Source organism: Erpetoichthys calabaricus, chromosome 2 (genome assembly GCF_900747795.2).
Source record: "Erpetoichthys calabaricus chromosome 2, fErpCal1.3, whole genome shotgun sequence".
In the NCBI taxonomy this organism is placed as follows: Eukaryota; Metazoa; Chordata; class Cladistia; order Polypteriformes; family Polypteridae; genus Erpetoichthys; species Erpetoichthys calabaricus.
Window position 1 is genome coordinate 169628687 of NC_041395.2, and position 12500 is coordinate 169641186.

General features: G+C 37.1%; 1 protein-coding gene across 4 annotated transcripts in view; it reads left to right on the forward strand.

The window, feature by feature from the left end:
* The window catches only part of gigyf2 (GRB10 interacting GYF protein 2), a 351366-nt gene that overhangs the window by 55027 nt on the left and 283839 nt on the right, over window positions 1-12500 (forward strand). For all 4 annotated transcript variants that reach the window (XM_051923549.1, XM_051923550.1, XM_051923551.1 and 1 more), the window contains exons 2-3: window positions 3882-3947; window positions 10514-10643. In XM_051923549.1, coding sequence (XP_051779509.1) covers window positions 3907-3947; window positions 10514-10643 — 171 coding nt within the window. In that variant the 5' untranslated portion in view covers window positions 3882-3906. The remainder of the gene's footprint in view (window positions 1-3881; window positions 3948-10513; window positions 10644-12500) is intronic.

Below are 12500 nucleotides of genomic sequence, written 5' to 3' on the forward strand. Positions count from 1 at the left end.
TTCCTTGTTTTCTACGTACTGCCTTCACAGTCAGTTCACGTGATTACGTGGGAGGCGTGATGACGCGACACGCAACTCTGTCTCCTACGCCCATCTTGCTGCCTTCCATTACAGTATATGGAGAAAAAGAGTTTCCAGTTATGACCATTACGCGTAGAATTTCGAATGAAACCTGCCTAACTTTTGAAAGTAAGCTGTAAGGAATGAGCCTGCAAATTTCAGCCTTCTACCTACACGGGAAGTTGGAGAATTAGTAGTCAGTCAGTCAGTCAGGGCTTTGCCTTTTATTAGTATAGATGTATATAGCTTAGCTTGAAGCAAGGTCCATATTAATGCGGTTTGCCTTAATAATGGTTCAGTTTCTAAAGATGTCATCACCAAGTTGCACTTGTTTTATTTTATTTTTAATTGGTAAATACTGTATAATGTACCTGGGCTTGAAGTCTTGAAATAATAGTATTTTTACTGGAAGTTGCACAATTATTTATTTTATTGTTATTATTTATTAGTTTAAATATTATGCAGTTCAATGATGGCAAAGTTGTTTAAAAAGTCACTAACGTGTCAGTGGACAGAGATTAACAATAACAGAGTGTAGTTAGTTTACAAATAATATTTACTATTTATTCCTTTTCTAAGACATGTTCAGTGCAATACAACTTTTGCTAAGCGCCTCTGGATATATTACCAAGTCTAAATGCCTCTTTGGATGGTTGAAGATAAGTTGTCAAAATTTTAGTTTAAGTTGTTTGCAAAATTTGTTCAATAAAAGGTTCTATATTTTGACTGCAACTGTCATGCAGTGTGATTCCTTCTCTTCATTAGTGCCACCCCCTTGAAAACTATCACTTTATGGGAATATACAAACCTGTATTAAACTTGTGTGCATATTAAAATGTTTTTTTTTGTACAATGTACAATTCTCATGACAGTGGAATAAGTTATTCTGCAGTAATTGCAGTGGAAAACGTGGTTAACATCCATTCATGCATGGGGAAAAAAATACCGTAGAATATCGTGAAGCCGGTATAATTTTGAAAAATACCGTGATATAGAATTTTGGTCATACCGCCCAGCACTAATGGAAATAAAAGCGTAATCTTGCTTAAAATATTAAGAAATGTGTCATTTTTAACTTTAAGCTTTTTGCCAATCAGTTTATCTTCTGCTCACTTACCTGTTCACGTTAACAGACATTTTAGGCAAGGGTGCCCAACCTTTTGCCTTTTTTCTTAATTTCAAAAAAAAGTGAAACATGCTATTTTAATATCTAAGACCAGTAACGGCGCAACTTGACTTGACCAGGCTCTGTTGACCGTTGAGCTTGACCTTCTTTGACCATATATGTGTACAAAATTTCAGGTCAGTTAGTCAAATAGTTTGGGAGCTGCAGGTGACTGTAATGGCACACTGTAAGCTGTTTCTACTTGCCGCATTTTGCCTTAAACAATATACTCTCTGATCATCGGTCTTGTTTATTGTAGCCTCTTCTTCAGTCTCATTTGCTGTTGTGATTCTCTGTCGCTCAATGTCGGCTTGTCTTCGTTGTATGGTCTGTTCTTTGCTCTCACTTGCATAAGCAATTCTGTTTGGCTCTGCATCAGCCTGTCGTAAATGCTGAGTGCGCCCTTCATAGTTTTCATACTCTTTCTCTGTACGTTTAGCATTTGTTTTCTCAGAGGTTGATGTGCTTGCTGCTTTCTGGGTAGCTGTTCATTTCTACACCCTAGCGGCCCGCTTCTCATCTTTAGCTGGCATCTTTTCACGTTAAAACTAATTAGGTCACTTTTTGTGTTGCAATTACTTAGTACATTTTCTTTAATTTTTCACTTAAACTGGCACTTTCACTTCAAGTCTTCAATCTGCCTCAAGAATGGTTTAAGATATGAAAAGGTAGGGGAATGAAGGTGGTAGGGATGAGAATGGCGCCTATGTGCATGTACCACACAACCGCCCTGCCCCAAGCTGCGGAGAGTTGATTCTACTATAAAATAAAAATAAAAAGAGTAATAATTCCAAAATTCTTCAGTTTTAATATAAAGCTGTTGTGCAGAGTTTCAACGTAGTGTATGTGTACCAAATGTCAGGCTACAGGTTATTTGACTTTTGACCTTGGCCCTCCTGGCTTGACCTTTGACCTTGGAGGTCAATTGTCACCCCAAAAGCCGACAGTAGAGGTCACATAGTATATGTGTACCAAATTTCATGTCAAGAGGTCAAATGGTTTACGAACTACAGGTGATTTAAAATCCTGGACAGACAAACGGACACCCACAGTAGTGTATTATACTGTATTATATAAGAAGACAAGGTAGTCGTGCCCGTCAAGGACGGGCTGCTGGCGACTTTTATCAGTGTTGCAGGGTAAAAGTCATTAAGTGCAAAATTATTTGTACCATGATTAAATTTAGTAATAAAATGTTTTTTGTTATTTGTGCCACACGACGAATCGGGATTCGAACCCAGGTGGAAAGTAGGTGGTGTTAGGTCCTAACTTTGTTCCGGCATCCGAGATCGAACCACTGACCAAGGGTAGTGTGCACTCTACCACCTGAGCTGTATGGATCTTAGTTCCAAGGCAATAATAAACATAATGAAAGTTGTTTCTAGTTTAAGTCATGTATGAAAGTGTTACATGCCATAAAATGAACGACTTATCTTTATCAAAATAAAATTATGAATTATTAACACAATCAATGCATACTTAACGAATACGTAAACTATGTTTATTCAAGTATTTAGAGCACGACAAAGTTGATTGCTGGAAGCAGCTCTTGCAGAGGCTCTTCGACGTGCATCAGTGTTTCTTCGAAGTTGAGCTTGAATTTCAGACGGATTTGCTCGACTTTCTCGAGTTCGAATGCGATCTTGTTGACGCCTTGAATTTGCATCTTCCTCGTTTTCATGAAGTCTATTTTCTCGTAGTCTTTGTCGCTCTTGCTCTCTTCTTTCGACAATTTCACCTTCAGTTGCATTTAAACGATTCTCTTGTTGTCGTAAACGTTCTTGTTCTCTTCTCTCAACAATTTCAACTTGAGTTGCATTTGACCGACTTTCTTGTTGTCGTTGCCGTTCATGTTCATGTCTTTCAGCAACTTCAATTTCAGTGGCAGTAGAACGTTTTTGTTGCAATCGCAGACGCTCAATTTCGTGAACCAATTGTGTTTGTTCTTCCGTGCGGTTGCTTCTGTAAGCTGCAACTCGTTGACGTTCATTTTGTCTCTGCTGCAAGATTTGAACACTCTTTGCTGCTTGTCGTACTGCACGTCGCTGTTTATTCCACAGTTTTTGTTCTTCAGTAAAAATTCTTTTTGGTTTCTTCGTTTTTGGCAATTCTTGAGGTGTAGTTTGAGCACTTGAAATATCCAAAATCTTATTTCTTTTTGCATTTTCGTCTTCTTCAGTCGAGTGACTTCCTTCAGCTTTTCTTTTAATCCGATTGGTCACTCGCTTCCCAGTGCTTCGTTTTTTATTTTGTTGTTGAGGCAAATGTGCAATATTCAAATTGTTTATGGTCTTTTCTTGGGTTTCTTCGTCATTAAAATGCAAGCTTGTTTCTTTTCTAGTTGGTTGGTCCAAATTTTCAAAATTCGTAGAATATCAGCCAATCAAAACACTGATGTAAACGTACCAAGCAACCAACCCACAGACAGAAATGCTGAAATATATATATAAATTTGTTGACAGAGAGCTTGGGCATGCAAATATTTTAAACCAGAAGCTCATATGACAACCGTGAACAAATGAACAAATCCATTTTCATCTATTTTTAAAATTCCTTAGCTTTAGACATGAACTATAGCCAATACATTTCTGTGCTTTTTGCTTTTTCTCTGTGTTTTTAATAATTTATGTATATGTCACTGTTTTTTCCCCTGCAGCTTTTTCAATAAAAATATTAAGACAATGGCAGCAGAAACCCAGACACTTAACTTTGGACCTGAATGGTAAGTTGACATATCTCCATTGTTGCTTTGCTGTCTTCACTGTAATGCAAATTTTAAAGACAAGTTATAAATACTTAGCTTAATAATTCACAATGATGATGTCACTGAAAAACATAAATTAAAGAGATCTATTATCCTTTCTCAGCACAGATAGATAAAATACCAATAAGAATTCTGGGAGCAATACGGTTTGTAAGAATGGTTTCCATTTTAATTGTTTAATGTTTGACAATTTAATAAACTTCATTTAAGAGTAGAAGTGTGGTTTTAAAAAATTTAGTTTATGGAACATGTTAAACTATAATTGTTATTAGCATTGTTTTCAAGGTGAATAAACTACATTAGGCATGTGTGGAGAAATATGGAAAACACAATTTCTCTTCTTCATGAAAACAGTGACCCAGAATGCTGACATATGTATTTAAAAGCACTGCAAAAAGTGGAAGACCTCTTGAAATACAGTATGTTAAACTTATAAAGTGGTGCCCATCTTACTGTTGACAGTTAGGTTTTTGTTTAGTATCTGAACGTACATTATTTCATTTAGTAGAACAAATTGAGCACATTTTTTTCTTTTGCTTTAGCGTAACTGGTACCTAAACCCACCAAGGTTGCTTTAAAGTCTAATATTATAATATACCTTTATTCACTAGTACTAGGGTGTTGTACTGTGTTAGCCATTATGAATGTAGAGAAAAGCCAAGCAAAATGACCACCTTTTATTGGCTAACTAGAAAGATTACAATATGCAAGCTTTCGAGGCAACTCAGGCCCCTTCTTCAGGCAAGATGTCTTGCCTGAAGAAGGGGCCTGAGTTGCCTCGAAAGCTTGCATCTTGTAATCTTTCTAGTTAGCCAATAAAAGGTGTCATTTTGCTTGGCTTTTCCCTTTATTCACTAAAATGTTTTTCTTTTGATTTGTGTTTGCGGGTAACAGTAATTTTAATTGCCGTAATTTTCCATGGAAACTGTTCGTGCAGTTGGGCTACTGGGATTTTTGCTAAACATAGACCACAAACAAGAATGATTTGAGTTTCTTGATTTAGTATTCATTTTACCATATAAAAAAACGCCACCACTTGTTTGACTAAATGCATATGTAGGAAGCTACATATACTGTAAATATGGCAAGCATGTGAAAAAATGAATATACATACTATAGCTGTACTTGAAATGACACTGGTTTGAAAGTGTTATAAACTGTAGGTTTTTTTAATTCTTTTTTTCAGGAAGTCCTAACTTTTCTTTTGAAAATATCAGAATTCATTTTTCCATAGTACTCTTATGAATTTGCAATTTGTAAAAATGATCAACAGTTTGTTGCCTTTTCCTTTTTATTTGTTCATCCTGTGGTGGAGGTTTAAGAATGATTAGGCTCTCTACATACCTGTATGTGAGATCAGAAGTGTTTTTTTTCTTTTTCTTCCTTCTTCCTTTTGGTTTTTAGGGCAACTGGGTAGTTTAAAATTAGAGAACCCAAGAAACTTTTGTAATACACACAATTTTGGTTCAACCTCAAGGTTGTTGTAGCAACTTTTTATCAATTTTTCTTCATGTGCTCTTTACAATTTTTTTGCATAGATTTCAATGAACAGCATTTTAAGGCTTATTACTTAATTGTTTTTTAAAAAAATACATTCATTCGTTTCACACTAGAATTACCAGAGCCTATGAAAAAACTCGTAGATCCAGCCCACCTTACATCCGTTTACACCTCTCCCTCAGCGTCTTTTGTCCTGTAAATGTGCAGATTAAGACATGTGGCAAGCCAGCCTGCTATTCCATCCCCCACACTCGCAGACCGTGTACAAACTTCTCCCAGCTCATGCCTTGATTGATTATCTGGCAGTGAATTAAGTGCTGGAGTTTTAGAGTGGAAAAAATAGATCGTTATTTGGAACACATGCATTTCTGTGTGTTCCGTTTCTATAATAATCTGTGTTAACACAATGTTAAAACAGAAACGTCATATTTTAGTAGTAAATGACAAAATATTGGCATATATTGTGTGAAGCCTGAAGTCCACAGATCAAATAAACACCTTCACAAAAGGTTCAAGGGTAAGGCAACAGCTTCCGTGGCGTAGCGGTAAGCTTTGCTCACTTGTAATTAAGAGTCACCGGTTCTATCCCATCTGCCTCCTGTATTTGCCGTTTCCAGTAGTGAGCCGCTCTTATTGTTAATATTATACAGTACACACATACATTTGGTTTGCGTCTGTAACAGAAGATGTACATTTATAAGACACGTGAAAGTTACTGGTTTTTTTTTTTTCCACTTTTATTCTCTCAGCTACGATCGCGATACATAGTACCGCCCTAGGGATCTGCCGCTGATAGTTTTTACTTGAAACTGGGAGTAACTGTAGATGTGAGTGGTGTTTTGAGGCAATGGAACTGGACATTCTCTGATCTGGAGCGATAAAAGCTGACAGAAACGTTGGTGAATCTACCTTCTTCATATCTCACCGTCACTTGATTTTTTTATTCAGTTTTATTGAGTGTTCCTGCTCACGCTGAATTAGTATGCACCTTATGGTCTATGATGTCAAAAAAAAAAAAAAAAAAAAGAGAGACATAGGTATATATGATATTTGGAATTATTCATTTTATAACCTGTATAGTACATTTCAGAAAACATTGTGGCACGGATGCAACATTATTATTATTATTCATATTCATTTGCATAACACCGCATGTCTTTTTTCTCCGATCTTGCCAGTCCCCACATATTGCTGTTTCTTTTGTACTCCAGGACATGCCGAGGCAACAATAGTACAGAGAGGTCAGTTCAGCGCTATATGCAATCATCACATTCAAATGTTAACAGTTCAAACACACGCAAAGACCCGTCCTTCCTACATTTACTTGTTGCAATGCGCACACTTCTCTCTATACTGTGGTTTCTATTACACACCTGAAAGAGAAACAATATATGTGACATTGTGAAGAAATGATTTTATGACCTGAATAGTACCAACCAGAAAACGTCATTGCACTAATGCAATATAATTTGAAAACGAACAGTGTCAGATCGGGTGTGAATTTATGCTGGTGCTGTTACTTAGTCAGATCAGATTTATACCCAATGTCTCATATACAGTATTTGTCTTTCTTTTTTTCTCCGTGCTGCGTTGACATTGTGCACCAGAAGACGTGAGCTTATTCAGTGCGCGCAAGAACGCACATGTGCTGTACTGGCCACCTGCGTGTTCCCGCGCGCACTGAATAAGCTCACGTCTTCTGGTGCACGATGTCAACGCAGCACGGAGAAAAAAAGAGACAAATACTGTATATGGGACATTGGGTATAAATTTATTGTACTTGTAAAAGTTAGATTTTTTTCAGTTTTATTCTCTGAATCACGATCACGCTGTACCTCCAAAACCCTGCCCCTCCTGATCTGACTCTAAGTAACAGCGCCAGAATAAATTCACACCCGATCTGACGCTGTTTGTTTTCAAATAATATTACATTAGTGCGATGATGTTTTCTGGTTGGTACTATTCAGGTCATGAAATCATTTCTTCACAATGTCACATATATTGTCTCTCTTTCAGGTATGTAATAGAAACCACAGTATAGAGAGAAGTGTGCGCATTGCAACAGGTACGCACGCAGTAAATGTAGGAAGGACAGGTCTTTGCGTGTGTTTGAACTGTTAACATTTGAATGTGATGATTGCATATAGCACTGAACTAACCTCTCTGTATTGTTGTTGCCTCTGCATGTCCTGGAGTACAAAAGAAACAGCAACATGTGGGGACTGGCAAGATCGGGGGAAAAAAACATGCTGTGTTATATGAATGAATATGAATAATGTTTCCTCCGTGCCACAATGTTTTCTGAAATGTACTATGCAGGTCGTAAAATGAATAATTACAAATAACATATATATACCTATGTCTCCGTTTTGTTTTTTTTTTGACATCGTAGACCATAAGGTGCCTAGTAATTCAGCGTGAGCAGAAACACTCAATAAAACTGAATAAAAAAAATCAAGTGACAGTGAGATACACAAACGCTGGTGAATCTGCCTTCTTCGTGTCAGCTTTTATCCCTCTAGATCAGAGAATGTCCAGTTCCATTGCCTCAAAACAGCAGTCACATCTATAGTTACTCCCAGTTTCAAATAAAAGCTAACAGCGGCAGATCCCTAGGGCAGTAGTATGTATCGCGATCGTGGCTGAGAGAATAAAAGTGGGAAAAAAAACTAACTTTCACAAGTCCTATAAATGTACACCTTCTGTTACAGACGCAAACCAAATATATGTGTGTACTGTATAATATTAACAATAAGAGCAGCTCGCTACTGAAAACGGCAAATACAGGAGGCAGACAGGATCGAACTGGTGACTCTTAATTACAAGTCAGCAAATTTTACCGTTACGCCACGGAAGCTGTTGCCTTACCCTTGATCCTTTTGTGAAGGTGTTTATTTGATCTTTGGACTTTTGGCTTCACACATTATATAGTTTATGCCAACATTTTGTCATTTACTACTAAAATATGACGAATGTTTCTGTTTTAACAATGTGTTTACACAGATTATTATAGAAATGGAACACACATGAAATGCATGTGTTCCAAATAACGATCTATTATTTCCACTCTAAAACTCCAGTACTTAATTCACTCCCAGATAATCAATCAAGGCATGAGCTGGGAGAAGTTTGTGCAATGTCTGCGAGGGTGGAGGATGGAATAGCAGGCTGCTTGCCGCTTGTCTTAACTGGCACATTTACAGGACAAAAGACACTGAGGGAGAGGTGTGAACGGATTTAAGGTGGACCGGATCTACGAGTTTTTTCTTAGACTCTGGTAATTCTAGTGTTAATGAAGTTGCTTATTTTTTTGGGTTGATGAAATGATATTCTTGCAGAATTGGGTCAGGATGCATCTTCAGGCTAGCTCACGACCCACTTACACTAAATTTTCCTACTGGGCCAAATAAAAGTTAGCATGGCATGTGGGAGAGAACACAAAAAAGGGCAAAGTTAATCATAATCTCATATATACTTTCTGACTGTTATAAATTAGTAATGTTTTCACTTGTAATAGAGTTTCATTAAGTGCAGTACCATAATTACAAGAAGAGCAGTAAACACACTTGCATAAACTGTACAGTGTATTGTGAAATTTCCTTTAGATAGATAGATACTTTATTAATCCCAAGGGGAAATTCACATACTCCAGCAGCACCTTACTGATACAAAAAACAATATTAAAGATTGATAATAATGCAGGTAAAAAACAGACAATATCTTTGTATAATGTTTACCCCTCCTCCCCCGGTGGAATTGAAGAGTCGCATATTGTTTGGGGGAGGAACGATCTTCTCAGTCTATCAGTGGAGCAGGACATTGACAGCAGTCTGTCGCTGAAACTGTTCCTCTGTCTGGAGATGACACTGTTTAGTGGATGCAGTGGATTTTCCATAATTGATAGGAGCCTGCTGAGCGCTCATCGCTCTGCCATAGATTTCAAACTGTCTAGCTCCATGCCAACAATAGAGCCTGCCTTCCTCACCAGTTTGTCCAGGCGTGAGGCGTCTTTCTTCTTAATGCTGCCTCCCCAGCACACCACCGCGTAGAAGAGGGTGCTCGCCACAACTGTCTGATAGAACATCTGCAGCATCTTATTGCAGATGTTGAAGATCGCCAGCCTTCTAAGGAAGTATAACTGGCTCTGTCCTTTCTTACACAGAGCATCAGTATTGGCAGTCCAGTCTAATTTTATCATCCAGCTGCATTCCCAGGTATTTATAGGTCTGCACCATCTGCACACAGTCACCTCTGATTATCACGGGGTCCATGAGGGGTCTGGGCCTCCTAAAATCCACCACCAGCTCCTTGGTTTTGCTGGTGTTCAGGTGTAGGTGGTTTGAGTCGCACCATTTAACAAACTCATTGATTAGGTCCCTATACTCCTCCTCCTGCCCACTCCTGATGCAGCCCACAATAGCAGTGTCATCAGCGAAATTTTGCATGTGGCAGGACTCCGAGTTGTATTGGAAGTCCGATGTGTATAGGCTGAAGAGGACCGGAGAAAGTACAGTCCCTTGTGACGCTCCTGTGTTGCTGACCACAATGTCAGACATGCAGTTCCCAAGGCGCACATACTGAGGTCTGTCTTTAAGATAGTCCACGATCCATGCCACTAGGTATGAATCTACTCCCATCTCTGTCACCTTGTCCCTAAGGAGCAGAGGTTGGATTGTGTTGAAGGCGCTAGAGAAGTCTAGAAACATAATTCTTACAGCACCACTGCCTCTGTCCAAGTGGAGAGGGATCGATGTAGCATATAGATGATGGCATCCTCCGCTCCCACCTTCTCCTGATATGCAAACTGCAGAGGGTCGAGGGCTTTTAAGCCTTTAGAAGCTTTTCAATTTTTTCAGTTTAATAGAAATGTCCTAAGATGCAGTGCAATTGATGAGACTTTGCTTTTGCATTTTGAAAATACACATTTGTACTACAAAGCAGTACCTTGAAACATATTGTATAAAGTAATGTTAATCTTGCTAAACCTAATACTGTATTTTTTAAAATGATTTTCTCTCCTTCAGGCTCCGTGCTTTGTCAGGTGGTGGCACCGTTACTTCTCCCCCACTCTCCCCAGCATTGCCAAAGTACAAGTTAGCAGACTATCGTTACGGAAGAGAAGAAATGTTAGCACTTTATGTAAAGGATATTAAGGTAACCAAGCTTGTTGGACTGTTTCTTCATCTTATTGGGGTTAGAATTATATGATCATCATGGACTACCTGATTTATCTTGCCATATGTACATTTAAAATACATTCATTTCCATTTTATGTTTGGTAAATGACAAATTCTGAATACAGTCAATATTAACCAAGTCAAATTCAAGCTTTATATTTTGGGCTGCAACAACTAATCCTCATAATCAATTATTAAAAGTGTTGGCCAGTGATCACTATTATCGATTAGTTAAGTTATGTCATTAGACTGAGTACATTACGCTGCACAGTTATGTCACTTCTTCATTCAGTTGTGTAAGCATTTGAAAAAAGTCGTACATTAAGCAAGTTACAGAAAAGAGAGGGCATCCTAAGACTTCCAGAGTACTTTATTCTGAATGCAGAAAAAAAGGTTGTGAGTTGCAGAATGGGTAAGTCAGTCCTCGTATGGCATCAGAGTACAATGGAGATGCGCAAACATTTGAATAGGATACATTGGGTTGCAGGATCAGTGCAGGAGGAAGACTTGCCGTCATCCCATTACGTTGAATGTTCAGTGTTATGTTTTACAAACACATGAATGGAATGTTTGCTAGGACAGGCATGACATAACTTTCGATTTGAATTGAGGAATAATTCGAGTCATAGTCTAGCCCTGTACAATCCGAATAAAACACTAGAATATGCAGGAGAATTTAATGATGGGCGAGTAAAAAATAAATTTCATTAGCCTCTAGCTAGTAAACATTCAGAATTTCACTTGTCATATTTAAGTGTTTTTTTGATGCCGTCACCCTGCTAACTTACGGTGCTGCATTAGTTGCTTACAGACGCATGTGTATTTACAGAAAGTGATTTGTGAATGTGATTTGAATACATAAGCCAAATTGCAAGTTTAGTTTATCTATTGAAAACTGTTGTGTTTTTAAGTAAATTTTGTGTGTGTGTTCATTGCACAACCAGAGCCAGAAGTGCTACTAAGTGCTTTATTTCTATGTATTACTATTTATTTTCAATGTGCGTTATAAATGTTGTATGAAATCGTATAGTTTTGCTTAAAATATCTTCAGGTACTTCATTTTTTTTAAATATATTTCTGAAAATTGTATGCAAATGTGTTTGGTGAAAAGTTCCATTTCATGCACTTTGTGTTTAATTTCAAATGATTTTTTTTTCTTACAATCTATAAAATTGATTAAATATCAAAATAATTGCCAGATTGATTATCAAAAGAGCTGTTAGTTGCAGCCCTAATTATATCAGTGCCATATGAATTAATAAATGCTATGATTATTGAGAATATTTTATTTGAAACATATCATTTACAAAAACTGTTTAAAGTTGGTTTTGTACCAACACAGTTTTCAAATCATGTTTACTAACAAGTCATTCTGACAGCTTTATTTTACGGTTTTGGTGTTTGTTTATGTAATTGGCAGAAAAATTATTTGGTTGATAGCAATTAATGAAAAATACAATTTAACAGAAATATTAAAAAATACAGTTTTGAGTGTCCCAGAGCTTTAATCTTAACAGAACACTCTCTCACTACCTTTCGTGTATTTGTCACAACTTTAATCTTTTCTATGTGATATATATTTTTTATATATATATATATATATATATATATATAATATGAGTCTCGCTTATCCGACATATACGGGCCGGCAGAACGTCGGATTAATAGGAGGTATTAAGAAAAAGCCTATTAAACGTCAAACTATGTTATAATTTTACACATTATGAACCTAATAATCATGTTTTACACCAAAACAACAGAAAAAATTAACTGATAAAATGAACTTATAGTTACAGAATTGTCTGAAGTTAAATACAGTATGTACTATACTTAA